This window comes from Oncorhynchus nerka, linkage group LG17 (genome assembly GCF_034236695.1).
Source record: "Oncorhynchus nerka isolate Pitt River linkage group LG17, Oner_Uvic_2.0, whole genome shotgun sequence".
NCBI lineage: Eukaryota > Metazoa > Chordata > Actinopteri > Salmoniformes > Salmonidae > Oncorhynchus > Oncorhynchus nerka.
Genome location: NC_088412.1, coordinates 50,428,050 through 50,445,540, shown reverse-complemented (window position 1 = coordinate 50,445,540; position 17,491 = coordinate 50,428,050). Strand labels below are relative to the sequence as shown.

General features: G+C 43.2%; 1 protein-coding gene across 1 annotated transcript in view; it reads right to left on the bottom strand.

Moving 5' to 3' along the window:
• LOC115145418 (insulin-like growth factor-binding protein 3) overlaps positions 1-16,567 on the bottom strand; it is a 95,532-nt gene extending 78,965 nt beyond the window's left edge. The window contains 1 exon segment of the mRNA XM_065002781.1: positions 16,083-16,567. Within this exon segment, the coding sequence (XP_064858853.1) occupies positions 16,083-16,446 (364 nt within the window). The 5' untranslated portion in view covers positions 16,447-16,567.
• Positions 16,568-17,491: the final 924 nt, after the last annotated feature.

Sequence of the window (17,491 nt, the reverse complement as noted above, 5' to 3'; positions counted from 1 at the left end):
GTCTTATAGTCCTTACACAGCCTGGAGGTGTGTTGGGTCGTTGTCCTGTTGAAAAACAAATGATAGTGCCAGTAAGCGCAAACCAGATGGGATGTTGTGGTAGCCATGCTGGTTAAGTGTGCCTTGAATTCTAAATAAATCACAGACAGTGTCACCAACAATGCACCCCCACACCATCACACCTCCTCCTCCATGCTTCATGGTGGGAACCACACATACGGAGATCATCCGTTCACCTACTCTGCGTCTCACAAAGACACAGCGGCTGGAACCAAACATCTCAAATTTAGACTCATCAGACCAAAGGATAGATATCCACCGGTTTAATGTCCATTGCTTGTGTTTCATGGCCCAAGCAAGTCTCTTCTTTAATATTGGTGTCCTTTAGTAGTGGTTTCTTTGCAGCAATTCACACAGTCTCCTCTGAACAGTTGATGTTGAGATGTGTCTGTTACTTGAACTCTGTGAAGCATTTATTTGGGCTGCAATTTCTGAGGCTGGTAACTCTAATGAGCTTATCCTCTGCTGCAGAGGTAATTCTGAGTCTTTCTTTCGTGTGGCAGTCCTCATGAGAGCCAGTTTCATCATAGCGCTTGATGGCTTTTGTGACTGTTCTTGAAATGTTCCACATTGTCTGACCTTCATGTCTTAAAGTAATGATGGACTGTTGTTTCTCTTTGCTTATTTGAGCTGTTCTTGCCAAATTGGGCTATCTTTTGTATACCACCTCTACCTTGTCATAACACAACTGATTGTTTCAAAGCAAATACATTTTTAACAAGGCACGCCTCTTAATTGAAATGCATTCCAGGTAACTACCTCATGAAGCTGGTTGAGAGAAAGCCAAGAGTGTGCAAAACTGTCATCAAGGCAAAGGGTGGCTACTTTGAAGAACCTCAAATATAACATATGTTTTTATTTGTTTAACACTGTTTTGGTTACTACATGATTCCATGTGTTATTTCATCGTTTTGATGTCTTCATTATTATTCTACAATGTAGAAAATAGTACAAATAAAGAAAAATCTTTGAATGAGTAGGTGTGTCCAAATGTTTGACTGGTACTGTATATGTCAGAAGTTTTTCTCTACGACCCCGACAAGCGTCAAGGGACTCATCTGAATTCATTAACGCTGATCGGCCAACTTCCATCTGTAGTGTTCAAACACATGATCCCTCTATGGGAAGACTCTAGAGCAGGGGTAGTCAACTCTTACCGTATAAAATCTGGAGCCCGCTGGTTTTCTGTTCTACCTGATAATTAATTGCACCCATCTAGTGACCCAGATTTAAATCAGTTCCTCATTAGAAGGGAACACTGAAAATATGCAGTGGAACTGAGGTCCAGACTATATTTGTAGCTTTAATGAGACAACTGTAGTTCCTTATAAGACTATGCAAATCCCACATTACTACAATATGTAAATACTAATGTTACTAATATTATATTAAAACATGTAATGTGCAAACCTATTTATTGCACATTTATATTTGCATTGTACCAACTTATCAGCAAAAAATGATCTGAAAGCCACATTCGCAATAAGCCACATCTCCTGAAAATAACCCACTTTAAAAAAGACAGCTGTTGGTTCAACCCAGCATGAACGTGAATACAACCTAATTGATGGTTAAATTACAACACAACATGTTGGGTTATTCACCCAACCAAACTGGCTTGGTCGAAATAACCCAGTGTGTTTTCAGTCCAATATTTACCCAGTGCTGGGTTACCCAATAACCCAGTGTGTTTTCAGTCCAATATTTACCCAGTGCTGGGTTACCCAATAACCCAGTGTTTTGTTTTCAGTTACCCAATATTTATTTACCCAGTGCTGGGTTACCCAATAACCCATTGTGTTTTCAGTCCAATATTTACCCAGTGCTGGGTTACCCAATAACCCAGTGTGTTTTCAGTCCAATATTTACCCAGTGCTGGGTTACCCAATAACCCAGTGTGTTTTCAGTCCAATATTTACCCAGTGCTGGGTTACCCAATAACCCAGTGTGTTTTCAGTCCAATATTTACCCCCAATAACCCAGTGTGTTTTCAGTCCAATATTTACCCAGTGCTGGGTTACCCAATAACCCAGTGTGTTTTCAGTCCAATATTTACCCCAGTGCTGGGTCCAATATTTACCCAATAACCCAGTGTGTTTTCAGTCCAATATTTACCCAGTGCTGGGTTAACCCAAATAACCCAGTGTGTTTTCAGTCCAATATTTACCCAGTGCTGGGTTACCCAATAACCCAGTGTGTTTTCAGTCCAATATTTACCCAGTGCTGGGTTACCCAATAACCCAGTGTGTTTTCAGTCCAATATTTACCCAGTGCTGGGTTACCCAATAACCCAGTGTGTTTTCAGTCCAATATTTACCCAGTGCTGGGTTACCCAATAACCCAGTGTGTTTTCAGTCCAATATTTACCCAGTGCTGGGTTACAATAACCCCAATAACCCAGTGCTGGGTTACCCAATAACCCAGTGTGTTTTCAGTCCAATATTTACCCAGTGCTGGGTTAACCCAATAAGTGCTGGGTTAACCCAGTGTGTTTTCAGTAACCCAATATTTACCCAGTGCTGGGTTACCCAATAACCCAGTGTGTTTTCAGTCCAATATTTACCCAGTGCTGGGTTACCCAATAACCCAGTGTGTTTTCAGTCCAATATTTACCCAGTGCTGGGTTACCCAATAACCCAGTGTGTTTTCAGTCCAATATTTACCCAGTGCTGGGTTACCCAAATAACCCAGTGTGTTTTCAGTCCAATATTTACCCAGTGCTGGGTTACCCAATAACCCAGTGTGTTTTCAGTCCAATATTTACCCAGTGCTGGGTTACCCAATAACCCAGTGTGTTTTCAGTCCAATATTTACCCAGTGCTGGGTTACCCAATAACCCAGTGTGTTTTCAGTCCAATATTTACCCAGTGCTGGGTTACCCAATAACCCAGTGTGTTTTGTTTTCAGTCCAATATTTACCCAGTGCTGGGTTACCCAATAACCCAGTGTGTTTTCAGTCCAATATTTCAGTGGGTTACCCAATAACCCAGTGTGTTTTCAGTCCAATATTTACCCAGTGCTGGGTTACCCAATAACCCAGTGTGTTTTCAGTCCAATATTTGTGCTTTTCAGTGTGTTTTCAGTCCAATATTTACCCAGTGCTGGGTTACCCAATAACCCAGTGTGTTTTCAGTCCAATATTTACCCAGTGCTGGGTTACCCAATAACCCAGTGTGTGTTTTCAGTCCAATATTTACCCAGTGCTGGGTTACCCAATAACCCAGTGTGTTTTCAGTCCAATATTTGTTTCAGTCCAATATTTCAGTGCTGGGTTACCCAATAACCCAGTGTGTTTTCAGTCCAATATTTACCCCCAGTGCTGGGTTACCCAATAACCCAGTGTGTTTTCAGTCCAATATTTACCCAGTGCTGGGTTACCCAATAACCCAGTGTGTTTTCAGTCCAATATTTACCCAGTGCTGGGTTACCCAATAACCCAGTGTGTTTTCAGTCCAATATTTACCCAGTGCTGGGTTACCCAATAACCCAGTGTGTTTTCAGTCCAATATTTACCCAGTGCTGGGTTACCCAATAACCCAGTGTGTTTTCAGTCCAATATTTACCCAGTGCTGGGTTACCCAATAACCCAGTGTGTTTTCAGTCCAATATTTACCCAGTGCTGGGTTACCCAATAACCCAGTGTGTTTTCAGTCCAATATTTACCCAGTGCTGGGTTACCCAATAACCCAGTGTGTTTTCAGTCCAATATTTACCCAGTGCTGGGTTACCCAATAACCCAGTGTGTTTTCAGTCCAATATTTACCCAGTGCTGGGTTACCCAATAACCCAGTGTGTTTTCAGTCCAATATTTACCCAGTGCTGGGTTACCCAATAACCCAGTGTGTTTTCAGTCCAATATTTACCCAGTGCTGGGTTAACCCAGTGTGTTTTCCCAATAACCCAGTGTGTGTGTGTTTTCAGTCCAATATTTACCCAGTGCTGGGTTACCCAATAACCCAGTGTGTTTTCAGTCCAATATTTACCCAGTGCTGGGTTACCCCAATAACCCAGTGTGTTTTCAGTCCAATATTTACCCAGTGCTGGGTTACCCAATAACCCAGTGTGTTTTCAGTCCAATATTTACCCAGTGCTGGGTTTAACCCAGTGTGTTTTCCAATATTTAACCCCCAGTGTGTTTTCAGTCCAATATTTACCCAGTGCTGGGTTTAGTGTGTTTTCCCAATAACCCAGTGTGTTTTCAGTCCAATATTTACCCAGTGCTGGGTTAGTGTGTTTTCCCAATATTTAAGTGCCCAGTGTGTTTTCAGTCCAATATTTACCCAGTGCTGGGTTACCCAATAACCTGGGTTACCCAATAACCCAGTGTGTTTTCAGTCCAATATTTACCCAGTGCTGGGTTACCCAATAACCCAGTGTGTTTTCAGTCCAATATTTACCCAGTGCTGGGTTACCCAATAACCCAGTGTGTTTTCAGTCCAATATTTACCCAGTGCTGGGTTAACCCCCAATAACCAGTGCAGTGTGTTTTCAGTCCAATATTTACCCAGTGCTGGGTTACCCAATAACCCAGTGTGTTTTCAGTCCAATATTTACCCAGTGCTGGGTTACCCAATAACCCAGTGTGTTTTCAGTCCAATATTTACCCAGTGCTGGGTTACCCAATAACCCAATAACTATTACAGCTTACATTTACAAATTCACTTACCCAACCCTGCACATACTACGTGCCCACACATACAGTACGCATGCATGCACCTACACAAACAAACAAACACATACAAGCAGTCATGTATTCAAATACACACACGACCACAAAAGGGCACACACACACACACACACACACAAGCAGTTACGCATACAAATTCACACACATGCACACACAAACACGTTGTAAGGATTAAGTAGAACCAGATTTTGTGTTGCAGAGCCGTGAACAGGGATGGGCGGGTGGCACCCCACCCTTTCCTTGACAACTTGATCAATTAGTAACCATGGTAACCAGGCAGCACACGCTCCCACATGGGTCTTATGGTTTCCCACATCAACGTAACTGTTAATAGCGCCATCAACATAACAATAGAATAGATATAGATGCTCTGTCCGTCACCTTCACCCAGAAATAAGGCAAATCGCTTCGACTAACTCCTTAAAGAAAACTGAAAAAAGTGTAAAGAATCCAAGGGGAGAGACCAGTCTATTTTTGTATTTGTTTTTCCAATGGCAGTGGGGTAAACGAGAGAGAGAGAGAGAGAGAGAGAGAGAGAGAGAGAGAGAGAGAGAGAGAGAGAGAGAGTCATAATCCGTGTCCCAAATGACATTCTATTGTATTTCAGTTCTGTGTGCTCTGGTCAAAGTAGTGTACTGTATAGGGAATGGGGTGCCATTTGGGATTCTAGCATACAGTATGGGCATATACCTCTATTCAACAGGCATTTCATCTATATTGCCTGACAGCAAACACACCTGAACACTACCCCTCAGAGGAAGAGATCCCAGTCATGGCTGCCTTTACATGATCTGAATCTGTAACCTGCAGTAACACATAATGGCTCGTAATTACTCCTCTTTCACCCCAGCTGCCAAACTAACCCTGATTCAGATGACCATCCTACCCATGCTAGATTACGGAGACGTAATTTATAGATCGGCAGGTCAGGGTGCTCTTGAGCGGCAAGATGTTCTTTACCATTCGGCTATCAGATTTGCCACCAATGCTCCTTATAGGACACATCACTGCACTCTATACTCTTTTTTAAACTGGTCATCTCTGTATACCTGTCACAAGACCCACTGGTTGATGCTTATTTATAAAACCCTCTTAGGCCTCACTCCCCCATAAGAGATTTCTACGGCAGCCCTCATCCTCCACATACAAGACCCATTCTGCCAGTCACATTCTGTTAAAGGCCCCAAAAGCACATACATCCCTGGGTAGCTCCTCTTCAGTTCGTTGCAGCTAGTGACTGGAATGAGCTGCAACAAACACTCAAACTGGACAGTTTTATCTTAATCTTTTCATTCAAAGACACTCATACGGACAGTTGCAGCTGCACTGAATGATGTTTTGTTGTCTCTACCTTCTTGCCTTTTCTGCTGTTGTCTGTGCCCAATAATGTTTGTACCCTGTTTTGTGCTGCTACCATGTTGTGCTACTACCATGTTGTGCTGCTACCATGTTGTTCTGCTACCATGTTGTGCTGCTACCATGTTGTGTTGCTACCATGTTGTGCTGCTACCATGTTGTGTTGCTACCATGTTGTGCTGCTACCATGTTGTGCTGCTACCATGTTGTGCTGCTACCATGTTGTTCTGCTACCATGTTGTGCTGCTACCATGTTGTGTTGCTACCATGTTGTGCTGCTACCATGTTGTGCTGCTACCATGTTGTGTTGCTACCATGTTGTACTGCTACCATGATGTGCTGCTACCATGTTGTGCTGCTGCCATGTTATGTTGCTACCATGTTGTAGTCATGTGTTGCTGCCATGTTGTGCTGCTACCATGTTGTGCTGCTACCATGTTGTGCTGCTACCATGTTGTGCTGCTACCATGTTGTGCTGCTACCATGTTGTGCTGCTACCATGTTGTGTTGCTACCATGTTGTGCTGCTACCATGTTGTGCTGCTACCATGTTGTGCTGCTGCCATGTTATGTTGCTACCATGTTGTAGTCATGTGTTGCTGCCATGTTGTTCTGCTACCATGTTGTGCTGCTACCATGTTGTGCTGCTACCATGTTGTGTTGCTACCATGTTGTGTTGCTGCCATGTTGTGTTGCTACCATGTTGTGTTGCTACCATGTTGTGCTGCTACCATGTTGTGTTGCTACCATGTTGTGCTGCTACCATGTTGTGCTGCTGCCATGTTGTGCTGCTGCCATGTTATGTTGCTACCATGTTGTAGTCATGTGTTGCTGCCATGCTATGTTGTTGTCTTAGGTCTCTCTTTGTGTAGTGTTGTGTTGTCTTAGGTCTCTCTTTGTGTAGTGTTGTGTTGTCTTAGGTCTCTCTTTATGTAGTGTTGTGTTGTCTTAGGTCTCTCTTTGTGTAGTGTTGTGTTGTCTTAGGTCTCTCTTTGTGTAGTGTTGTGTTGTCTTAGGTCTCTCTTTGTGTAGTGTTGTGTTGTCTTAGGTCTCTCTTTATGTAGTGTTGTGTTGTCTTAGGTCTCTCTTTGTGTAGTGTTGTGTTGTCTTAGGTCTCTCTTTGTGTAGTGTTGTGTTGTCTTAGGTCTCTCTTTGTGTAGTGTTGTGTTGTCTTAGGTCTCTTTGTGTAGTGTTGTGTAGTGTTGTGTAGTGTTGTGTAGTGTTGTGTAGTGTTGTGTAGTGTTGTGTAGTGTTGTGTTGTCTAAGGTCTCTCTTTGTGTAGTGTTGTGTTGTCTTAGGTCTCTCTTTGTGTAGTGTTGTGTAGTGTTGTGTAGTGTTGTGTAGTGTTGTGTTGTGTAGTGTTGTGTAGTGTTGTGTAGTGTTGTGTAGTGTTGTGTAGTGTAGTGTTGTGTAGTGTTGTGTAGTGTTGTGTAGTGTTGTGTAGTGTTGTGTAGTGTAGTGTAGTGTTGTGTAGTGTTGTGTAGTGTTGTGTAGTGTAGTGTTGTGTAGTGTTGTGTAGTGTTGTGTTGTGTAGTGTTGTGTAGTGTTGTGTAGTGTTGTGTTGTCTCTCTTGTCGTGATGTGTGTCCTATATTTTTATTTAATTTATTTGTATTTTTAATCCCAGCCCCCATCCCGGCACGTTCTTTTGCCTTTTGGAAGGCCATCATTGTAAATAAGAATTTGTTCTTAACTGACTTGCCTAGTTATATAAAGGTACAATATATATATATATATAATATATACACTGCTCAAAAAATAAAGGGAACACTTAAACAACACAATGTAACTCCAAGTCAATCACACTTCTGTGAAATCAAACTGTCCACTTAGGAAGCAACACTGATTGACAATAAATTTCACATGCTGCAAATGGAATAGACAACAGGTGGAAATGATAGGCAATTAACAAGACACCCCCAATAAAGGAGTGGTTCTGCAGGTGGTGACCACAGACCACTTCTCTGTTCCTATGCTTCCTGGCTGATGTTTTGGTCACTTTTGAATGCTGGCGGTGCTTTCACTCTAGTGGTAGCATGAGATGGAGTCTACAACCCACACAAGTAGCTCAGGTAGTGCAGCTCATCCAGGATGGCACATCAATGCGAGCTGTGGCAAGAAGGTTTGCTGTGTCTGTCAGCGTAGTATCCAGAGCATGGAGGCGCTACCAGGAGACAGGCCAGTACATCAGGAGACGTGGAGGCCTGTTTAAATGCAGCCAATGCTTCCCTGATGGTATCCTATTGCCCAAATAGTGTACTACTTTTGACCAGAGAAAAGCACTTTATATGGAATAAGGGACCCATTTGGGACCCATTTCCAGTCACACCTTAACACTTTACCCATCTCAACCATGATAAACATAGAGCACAACAGGAAGATAGAGACAGGTACGGTGGCCTAGAGGCTGTTCTAGGGTCAGTTTGGGCCATAATTGTTATGGTAATGGACAATGGGTTATAGCTAGCAGTCAAAACTGGACAGACAAACCCACTGTCTCCCTGCTCTGAGTTTGTTACATTATGACTAATGTTATGACTAATTTGTATCCCAAATGACACCCTATTCCCTACATAGTGCAGTACTTTTGACCAAGGTGCACTGTATAGGGAATAGGGTGCCATTTGGGATCCATCCTTGTATTTTATTTCACCTTTTTTTTAACTAGGCAAATATACCCTTTTCCTCATGATAAAGCAAGGTGAAGAAAGTATTGGTTCACATGGATGTGATATGTGTGCCAAGTCTATATTAGTATGTGTGCGTCAGCTACTATAAGGCCCCTAAGCCTTCTGCATGGGTTCCCACCCTCCCTGGTTCCTACCGCCTTGTTCTGCTGCTAATAACCGTGCTAATAACCCGTCGTCCCTCCCTGGTTCCTACCGCCTTGTTCTGCTGCTAATAACCGTGCGCACCCGTCGTCCCTCCCTGGTTCCTACCGCCTTGTTCTGCTGCTAATAACCGTGCGCACCCGTCGTCCCTCCCTGGTTCCTACCGCCTTGTTCTGCTGCTAATAACCGTGCTAATAACCCGTCGTCCCTCCCTGGTTCCTACCGCCTTGTTCTGCTGCTAATAACACGCCTTGTTCTGCTGCCCTCCCTGGTTCCTACCGCCTTGTTCTGCTGCTAATAACCGTGCTAATAACCCGTCGTCCCTCCCTGGTTCCTACCGCCTTGTTCTGCTGCTAATAACCGTGCTAATAACCCGTCGTCCCTCCCTGGTTCCTACCGCCTTGTTCTGCTGCTAATAACCGTGCTAATAACCCGTCGTCCCTCCCGGTTCCTACCGCCTTGTTCTGCTGCTAATAACCGTGCTAATAACCGCCTTGTTCTGCTGCTAATAAATGCTAATAACCCGTCGTCCCTCCCGGTTCCTACCGCCTTGTTCTGCTGCTAATAACCGTGCTAATAACCCGTCGTCCCTCCCTGGTTCCTACCGCCTTGTTCTGCTGCTAATAACCGTGCTAATAACCCGTCGTCCCTCCCTGGTTCCTACCGCCTTGTTCTGTGCTAATAACCGTGCTAATCGTCCCTCCCTGGTTCCTACCGCCTTGTTCTGCTGCTAATAACCGTGCTAATAACCCGTCGTCCCTCCCTGGTTCCTACCGCCTTGTTCTGCTGCTAATAACCCGTCGTCCCTCCCTGGTTCCTACCGCCTTGTTCTGCTGCTAATAACCGTGCTAATAACCCGTCGTCCCTCCCTGGTTCCTACCGCCTTGTTCTGCTGCTAATAACCGTGCTAATAACCCGTCGTCCCTCCCTGGTTCCTACCGCCTTGTTCTGCTGCTAATAACCGTGCTAATAACCCGTCGTCCCTCCCGGTTCCTACCGCCTTGTTCTGCTGCTAATAACCGTGCTAATAACCCGTCGTCCCTCCCTGGTTCCTACCGCCTTGTTCTGCTGCTAATAACCGTGCTAATAACCCGTCGTCCCTCCCTGGTTCCTACCGCCTTGTTCTGCTGCTAATAACCGTGCTAATAACCCGTCGTCCCTCCCTGGTTCCTACCGCCTTGTTCTGCTGCTAATAACCGTGCTAATAACCCGTCGTCCCTCCCTGGATCCGGTTCCTAACCGTCCCTCCCCTTGTTCTGCTGCTAATAACCGTGCTAATAACCCGTCGTCCCTCCCTGGTTCCTACCGCCTTGTTCTGCTGCTAATAACCGTGCTAATAACCCGTCGTCCCTCCCTGGTTCCTACCGCCTTGTTCTGCTGCTAATAACCCGTCGTCCCTCCCTGGTTCCTACCGCCTTGTTCTGCTGCTAATAACCGTGCTAATAACCCGTCGTCCCTCCCTGGTTCCTACCGCCTTGTTCTGCTGCTAATAACCCGTCGTCCCTCCCTGGTTCCTACCGCCTTGTTCTGCTGCTAATAACCGTGCTAATAACCCGTCGTCCCTCCCTGGTTCCTACCGCCTTGTTCTGCTGCTAATAACCGTGCTAATAACCCGTCGTCCCTCCCCGGTTCACACCGCATCATTAAGAAGAACTTTTTACGCCACTATAACTACCGCCCTGTAGCACTCACATCTTTTTACGCCACTATAACTACCGCCCTGTAGCACTCACATCTTTTACGCCACTATAACTACCGCCCTGTAGCACTCACATCTTTTTACGCCACTATAACTACCGCCCCTGTAGCACTCACATCTTTTTACGCCACTATAACTACCGCCCTGTAGCACTCACATCTTTTACGCCACTATAACTACCGCCCTGTAGCACTCACATCTTTTTACGCCACTATAACTACCGCCCTGTAGCACTCACATCTTTTTACGCCACTATAACTACCGCCCTGTAGCACTCACATCTTTTTACGCCACTATAACTACCGCCCTGTAGCACTCACATCTTTTTACGCCACTATAACTACCGCCTACCGCCCTGTAGCACCTGTAGCACATCTTTTTACGCCACTATAACTACCGCCCTGTAGCACTCACATCTTTTTACGCCACTATAACTACCGCCCTGTAGCACTCACATCTTTTTACGCCACTATAACTACCGCCCTGTAGCACTCACATCTTTTTACGCCACTATAACTACCGCCCTGTAGCACTCACATCTTTTTACGCCACTATAACTACCGCCCTGTAGCACTCACATCTTTTACGCCACTATAACTACCGCCCTGTAGCACTCACATCTTTTACGCCACTATAACTACCGCCCTGTAGCACTCACATCTTTTACGCCACTATAACTACCGCCCTGTAGCACTCACATCTTTTTACGCCACCACTATAACTACCTGTAGCACCATCTGTAGCACTCACATCTTTTTACGCCACTATAACTACCGCCCTGTAGCACTCACATCTTTTTACGCCACTATAACTACCGCCCTGTAGCACTCACATCTGTGAAGTGCTTTGACATCAACTCCATCGTTCTAGACACCCTAGACGAGGGGTCTCCAACCATTTCTTACCATGACAGCTACTTTTAAAAATGAAACATGTCACAAGCTACTCATCTTTTCCTAGCTATCGAATAGGCACGTTCTTCTCTTCTCCGTTCACCTGCAACTCTTCTCCGGGTACAAGATAATGTAGTGCACTGTGTCTTCTGTCAATATACCTGTTAAAATAATGGTTCATAAAAACTCTAAGGGTGCCCTATAAAATCTGTGATTTTTCTCCCCAGATTATGTTTGATATTTTCCTAAATTACGTATCAAATCACATTTGATTGGTCACATACACGTGTTTAGCAGATGTTATTGCGTGTGTAGCGAAATGCTTGTGTTTCTAGCTCCGACAGCGCAGTAATATCTAACAAGTAATATCTAATAACATATACCCAATATATACAACTATAAGTAAAGGAATGGAGTTAAGAATATCTAAATATATGGACGAGCAATGTCAGAGCGGCATAAACTAAGATACAGTAGAATATAATAGAATACAGTATATACATATGAGATGAGTAATACATAAACTAAGATACAGTAGAATAGTATAGAATACAGTATATACATATGAGATGAGTAATACATAGACTAAGATACAGTAGAATATAATATAATACAGTATAAACATATGAGATGAGTAATGCATAGACTAAGATACAGTAGAATATAATATAATACAGTATAAACATATGAGATGAGTAATGCATAGACTAAGATACAGTAGAATATAATACAATATATACATATGAGATGAGTAATACATAGACTAAGATACAGTAGAATATAATATAATACAGTATAAACATATGAGATGAGTAATACATAGACTAAGATACAGTAGAATATAATAGAATACAGTATATACATATGAGATGAGTAATACATAGACTAAGATACAGTAGAATATAATAGAATACAGGATATACATATGAGATTAGTAATGCAAAATATGTAAACACTATTAAAGTGGCCAGTGATTTTAAGTCTATGCATATAGGCAGCAGCCTCTAATGTGCTACATTTACATTTAAGTCATTTACCAAACTATTAGATGGCCTGCAAAAAGAATAATGACAAAATGTAACGCACTGAAAAAAATGTGTATGGACCAGACTGAGGCTCTCTCCTCACTATATTGTTGCTGCAGTGAGAAATTACCATCTTCAGAGAATGTTTTTATAAATGATCTGCAGATAATTTATGTCTGGAGCTAGAAAAGCAGTAGTAACAATATAAAAATGTTCAAACATTTCTTGTTGTGTGGAGTATGTGAACTACAGTTTTGTTTACAGACAGATAATTTCACTTATAATTCACTGTATCACAATTCCAGTGGATCAGAAGTTTACATACACAAAGTTGAATGTGCCTTTAAACAGCTGATAAGGATGTCATGGCTTTAGAAGCTTCTGATTGACATACTTTACATACTATGAGTCAATTGGAGGTGTACCTGTGGATGTATTTCAAGGCCTACCTTCAAGCTCAGTGCCTCTTTGCTTGACATCATGGGAAAATCTAAAGAAACTAGCCAAGACCTCAGAAAAACAATTGTAGACCTCCACAAGTCAGGTTCATCCTTGGGAGCAACTTCCAAATGCTTGAAGGTACCACGTTCATCTGTACAAACAATAGTATGCAAGTATAAACAACATGGGACCACGCAGCCATCATACCGTTCAGGAAGGAGATGAGTTCTGTCTCCTAGAGATAAACGTAATTTCTTGCGAAAAGTGCAAATTAATCCCATAACAACAGCAAAGGTCCTTGTGAAGATGCTGGAGGAAACAGGTACAACAATATCTATATCAACAGTAAAACAAGTCCTATATCGACATAACCTGAAAGGTCACTCAGCAAGGAAGAAGCCACTGCTCCAAAACCGCCATAGAAAAGCCAGACTACGGGTTGCAACTGCACATGTGGACAAATATTGTACTTTTTTGGAAAAATGACCTCTGGTCTGATGAAACAAAAATATAACTTTTTGGCCATAATGACCATCGTTATGTTTGGAGGAAAAAGGGGGAGGCTTGCAAGCCGAAGAACACCATCCCAACCGTGAAGCATGGGGGTGGCAGCATCATGTTGTGGGGGTTACTTTGCTGCAGGAGGGACTGGTGCACTTCACAAAATAGATGGCATCATGAGGATGGAAAATTATGTGGATATATTGAAGCAACATCTCCAGACATCAATCAGGAAGTTAAAGCTTGGTCATAAATGGGTCTTCCAAATGGACAATGACCCCAAGGATACTTCCAAAGTTGTGCAAAATGGCTTAAGGACAACAAAGTCAATGTATTGGAGTGGCCATCACAAAGCCCTGACCTCAATCCCATAGAATGTGTGGGCAGAACTGAAAAAGCATGAGCAAGCAAGGAGGCCTACAAACCTGACCCAGTTACACCAGCCTTGTCAGGAGGAATGGGGCAAAATTCACCCAACTTATTGTGGGAAGCTTGTGGAAGGCTACCCGACATGTTTGACCCAAGTAAAACAATTTCAAAGCATTGCTACCAAATACTAATTGAGTGTATGTAAACTTCTGACCCACTGGGAATGTGATGAAAGAAATAAAAGCTGAAATAAATCACTCTACTATTATTCTGACATTTCATATTATTAAAATAAAGTAGTGATCCTAACTGACCTAAGACAGGGAATATTTATTAGGATTAAATGTCAGGACTTGTGAAGAACTGAGTTTAAATGTATTTGGCTAAGGTATATGTAAACTTCCGACTTCAACTGTAGTAGCTGGGAGCTTGCGATGTGTTATACTTGTGAGATTTGTTTATGACAGTTTGTGGTGGAACACATGAAAATTGCATGTGGGCCTACTTTCAGAATTGTTTGGCGAGCTACTCATAGGTGGTCTGCGAGCTACTGGCAGCTCGCAATCGACCTGCCGGAGACCCTACCCAAGACCCACTCCAATCTGCATACCGCCCAAACAGATCCGAGGGCGACGCAATCTCAACTGCACTCTACACTGCCCTCACTCAGATAGATCTTGGCATTCAGGCCAAAGAGTTGAATCTTGGTTTCATCAGACCAGAGAATCTTGTTTCTCATGGTCTGAGAGGTCTTTAGATGCCTTTTGGGCAACTCCAAGTGGGCTGTCATGTGCCTTTTACTGAGGAGTGGCTTCCGTTTTTCCACTCTACCATAAAGTCCTGATTGGTGGAGAGCTGCAGAGATGGTTGTCCTTCTGAAAGCTTCTCCCATCTCCACAGAGGAACTCTAGAATTCTGTCAGAGTGACCATAGGGTTATTGGTCATGTCCAATCAATTGAATTTACCACAGGCAGACTCCAATCAAGTTGTAGAAACATCTCAAGGATGATCAATGGAAACAGGATGCACCCGAGCTCAATTTTGAGGCTGTAATGTAAGAAAATGTGGAAAAAGTAAAGGAGTCTGAATACTTTCCGAAGGCACTATATACAAATACCTAGCAGCCAACCTGCTTGCACTAATCCCATCTGATTAAACAAATATACTGTAACACACCAGCACGCTGTCAGCAACATTTACTTTCACACAAAACATACAGCTAACTTAAAAGTATTGTTCTGTGTCATTGCACTGCATTTTCCAGTAACCTCAAATAAGCTGGCGGCAAGTCACTATCAACATTATAGTGACATACTTTACACTAACTAACTCATTACATAATTACATTCAAAAGGTATTCTACTAATAGTAAGAGGTATTATGAAGACCAATGTATCATTAACTACAACATCATTCCCTGTAACGGTTACAGATACTTAGACAGCTAATACTTAGACAGCTAAAATCAACCACAGCTGAATGCACTGACTATGCTCTGGACAAGAGCATCTGCTAAATTATTCAAATGTAAATGTCTAACGAAAACTTGCAAAGCACACTGCTGGGTATTATTCCAGCAAGCTCCGCCCTCAAACTGTTTGTATTCTGATCAAATGTGCCCTTGTTTGCGGACTAAGGTCATTCGAATAATAACCAGCAGTGTGTTTTACAAGTGTTCATTTTTACATTTACATTTTGACCATTTAGCAGACACTTGTATCCAGAGCGACTTACAGTCATTGTATTAAACTAAGGTAAACAATAATAGACCACAGTCATAGCAAGTAAAAAGAGGATGTTACCATTACCGAGAATGTTGTAGTTAAGCGGTCTACTTACAAATGTAGACTAAGTAAACGGGCTATTAAGAACACCTTCTTAGTATTGAATTAATTGAACCATGCGCTGCAATTTGCAACAGTCACCCGAACCTGACAGAGGGGTGTGCAGGGCTACTGCACAGCACGCATGGAAAGCGGGTCACAAGGCAGTCACAGTCCGCTGAGTAGCTAGATTACTACCGATTGCCATGAGTTAATAGGTCATGTAACTTAAGTGCGCTAATGTTGATAGAAAGAAGTGCCCTGCAATACGCACCAACACCAAAATGCAGGCTATACTCCTATAGGGATACAGTACGAGTTCTCTAATAGAAACACACCTACCCAGGCACCCAGCTCAGTCCCGTCACAGAAAGAGAGACACATAGAACGGTGCTTACCTTGTTTCTCTGTGGGGAGCAGAATGGGGCTGAGTGTTTTGGACGCGACGCTGGAGCACGCTCCCCGTCCCTCTAGCAGGGCTTGCAGTGGTCGGGTCTCCCCGGGTTGGTGCTGACAAGTCAGCCCGGAGCCACAACGCCCGGTGTACACTCCACACGCCTGACCCTCCGCAAGGGCGCACGTCAGACAGCACCCACAGCCAGGCTCCCTTACCCTGTCGGCGCAGTCTTTTGCCAGAGGCTTGCACTGCATGAGAGCCACGGTGTCACACGGCTCGCATCTGACCACCGTCCCCATGGTCTCCGCGAACCGTGTGAATGCAGCCAGCACGGCAGTGAGACAAAACAAGCATAGACCGGGCATTCTGCCGAAAAGCTGGTCACAAAGGGACAGTAGGCGAGTTGTCAACTAGGCTTACGGGAACTCTCCGTGTCAAAGAGTGCCGGATAGCCTTCTCCATCTATTTTATTTTACGCGAACGTGTTGTTTTATACAGGCTGAAAAAAACAGCCAACAAGTCACACCCTTCGTATGAATAATGTAAACGGAGAGCCCGGATCTCGAGGTACCACGGACATCGACACACAGGCTCCTGTAACCTATAACTCCTAAGTGTTTATTTATGTGTTTATTTACACATTGTCCTGCTTAGAGTGCATTTAGTCATTAGAAATTGATGTGACTTTCCATGCCTTTTATTCAGATCGGTGTTAGGAATGTCTGTCACCTTACCTACATTTCAGCACAAGTGAAGGACATTGGATTCAATAAACATTTTCCATCGTGGTGTTGTTGCTACTTGACTGTGTTGAATTAATTCCCGTTGTGTCTTTCAAAGTTAATATGCTTTTTTTGCAGGTAGAATGATTAGAATAGCTTGATTTAATTGATTGATTAATTGATCTTATACTATACAAAGATAAATAACGTATCAGTAAATAACTTACTGATTATTACTTACTGATTATCCAATCAGTAAGGGGTTGGATTTATTACACCCATTACTGAGGTGTTAGTCCAGTTTACATGGCATAGGTAGTCTTATTTGTTAAAAATATTGAACAGTAATTAAGATTTCCTTGTAAATTTGCTTGTTAAATGACTCTAATATCACTCATATGGGTTTGGGGATATAGAAATGCTCAGATTTTGAGTGAACATACTTTTTCTTGTGGCCAACTACCAGGAAGTTTGCAAAGACGGATTGATCAGTGCTGCCATGTTCGTGGTTTTCCTACAAAAAAATTGGGCTACTTTGAAAATTATGTCGAGGGGGAAAATGTATTGGTCACGGGTTGTGGGTTTTCGGGCTATTTCTAAGTTGCACGGTGGGCCGCCAATGCATTACTCTTAAAAATACATATATTTCCATGTGACCTGCTCCTGAGTGAGACAGGCTGTTGCTGAG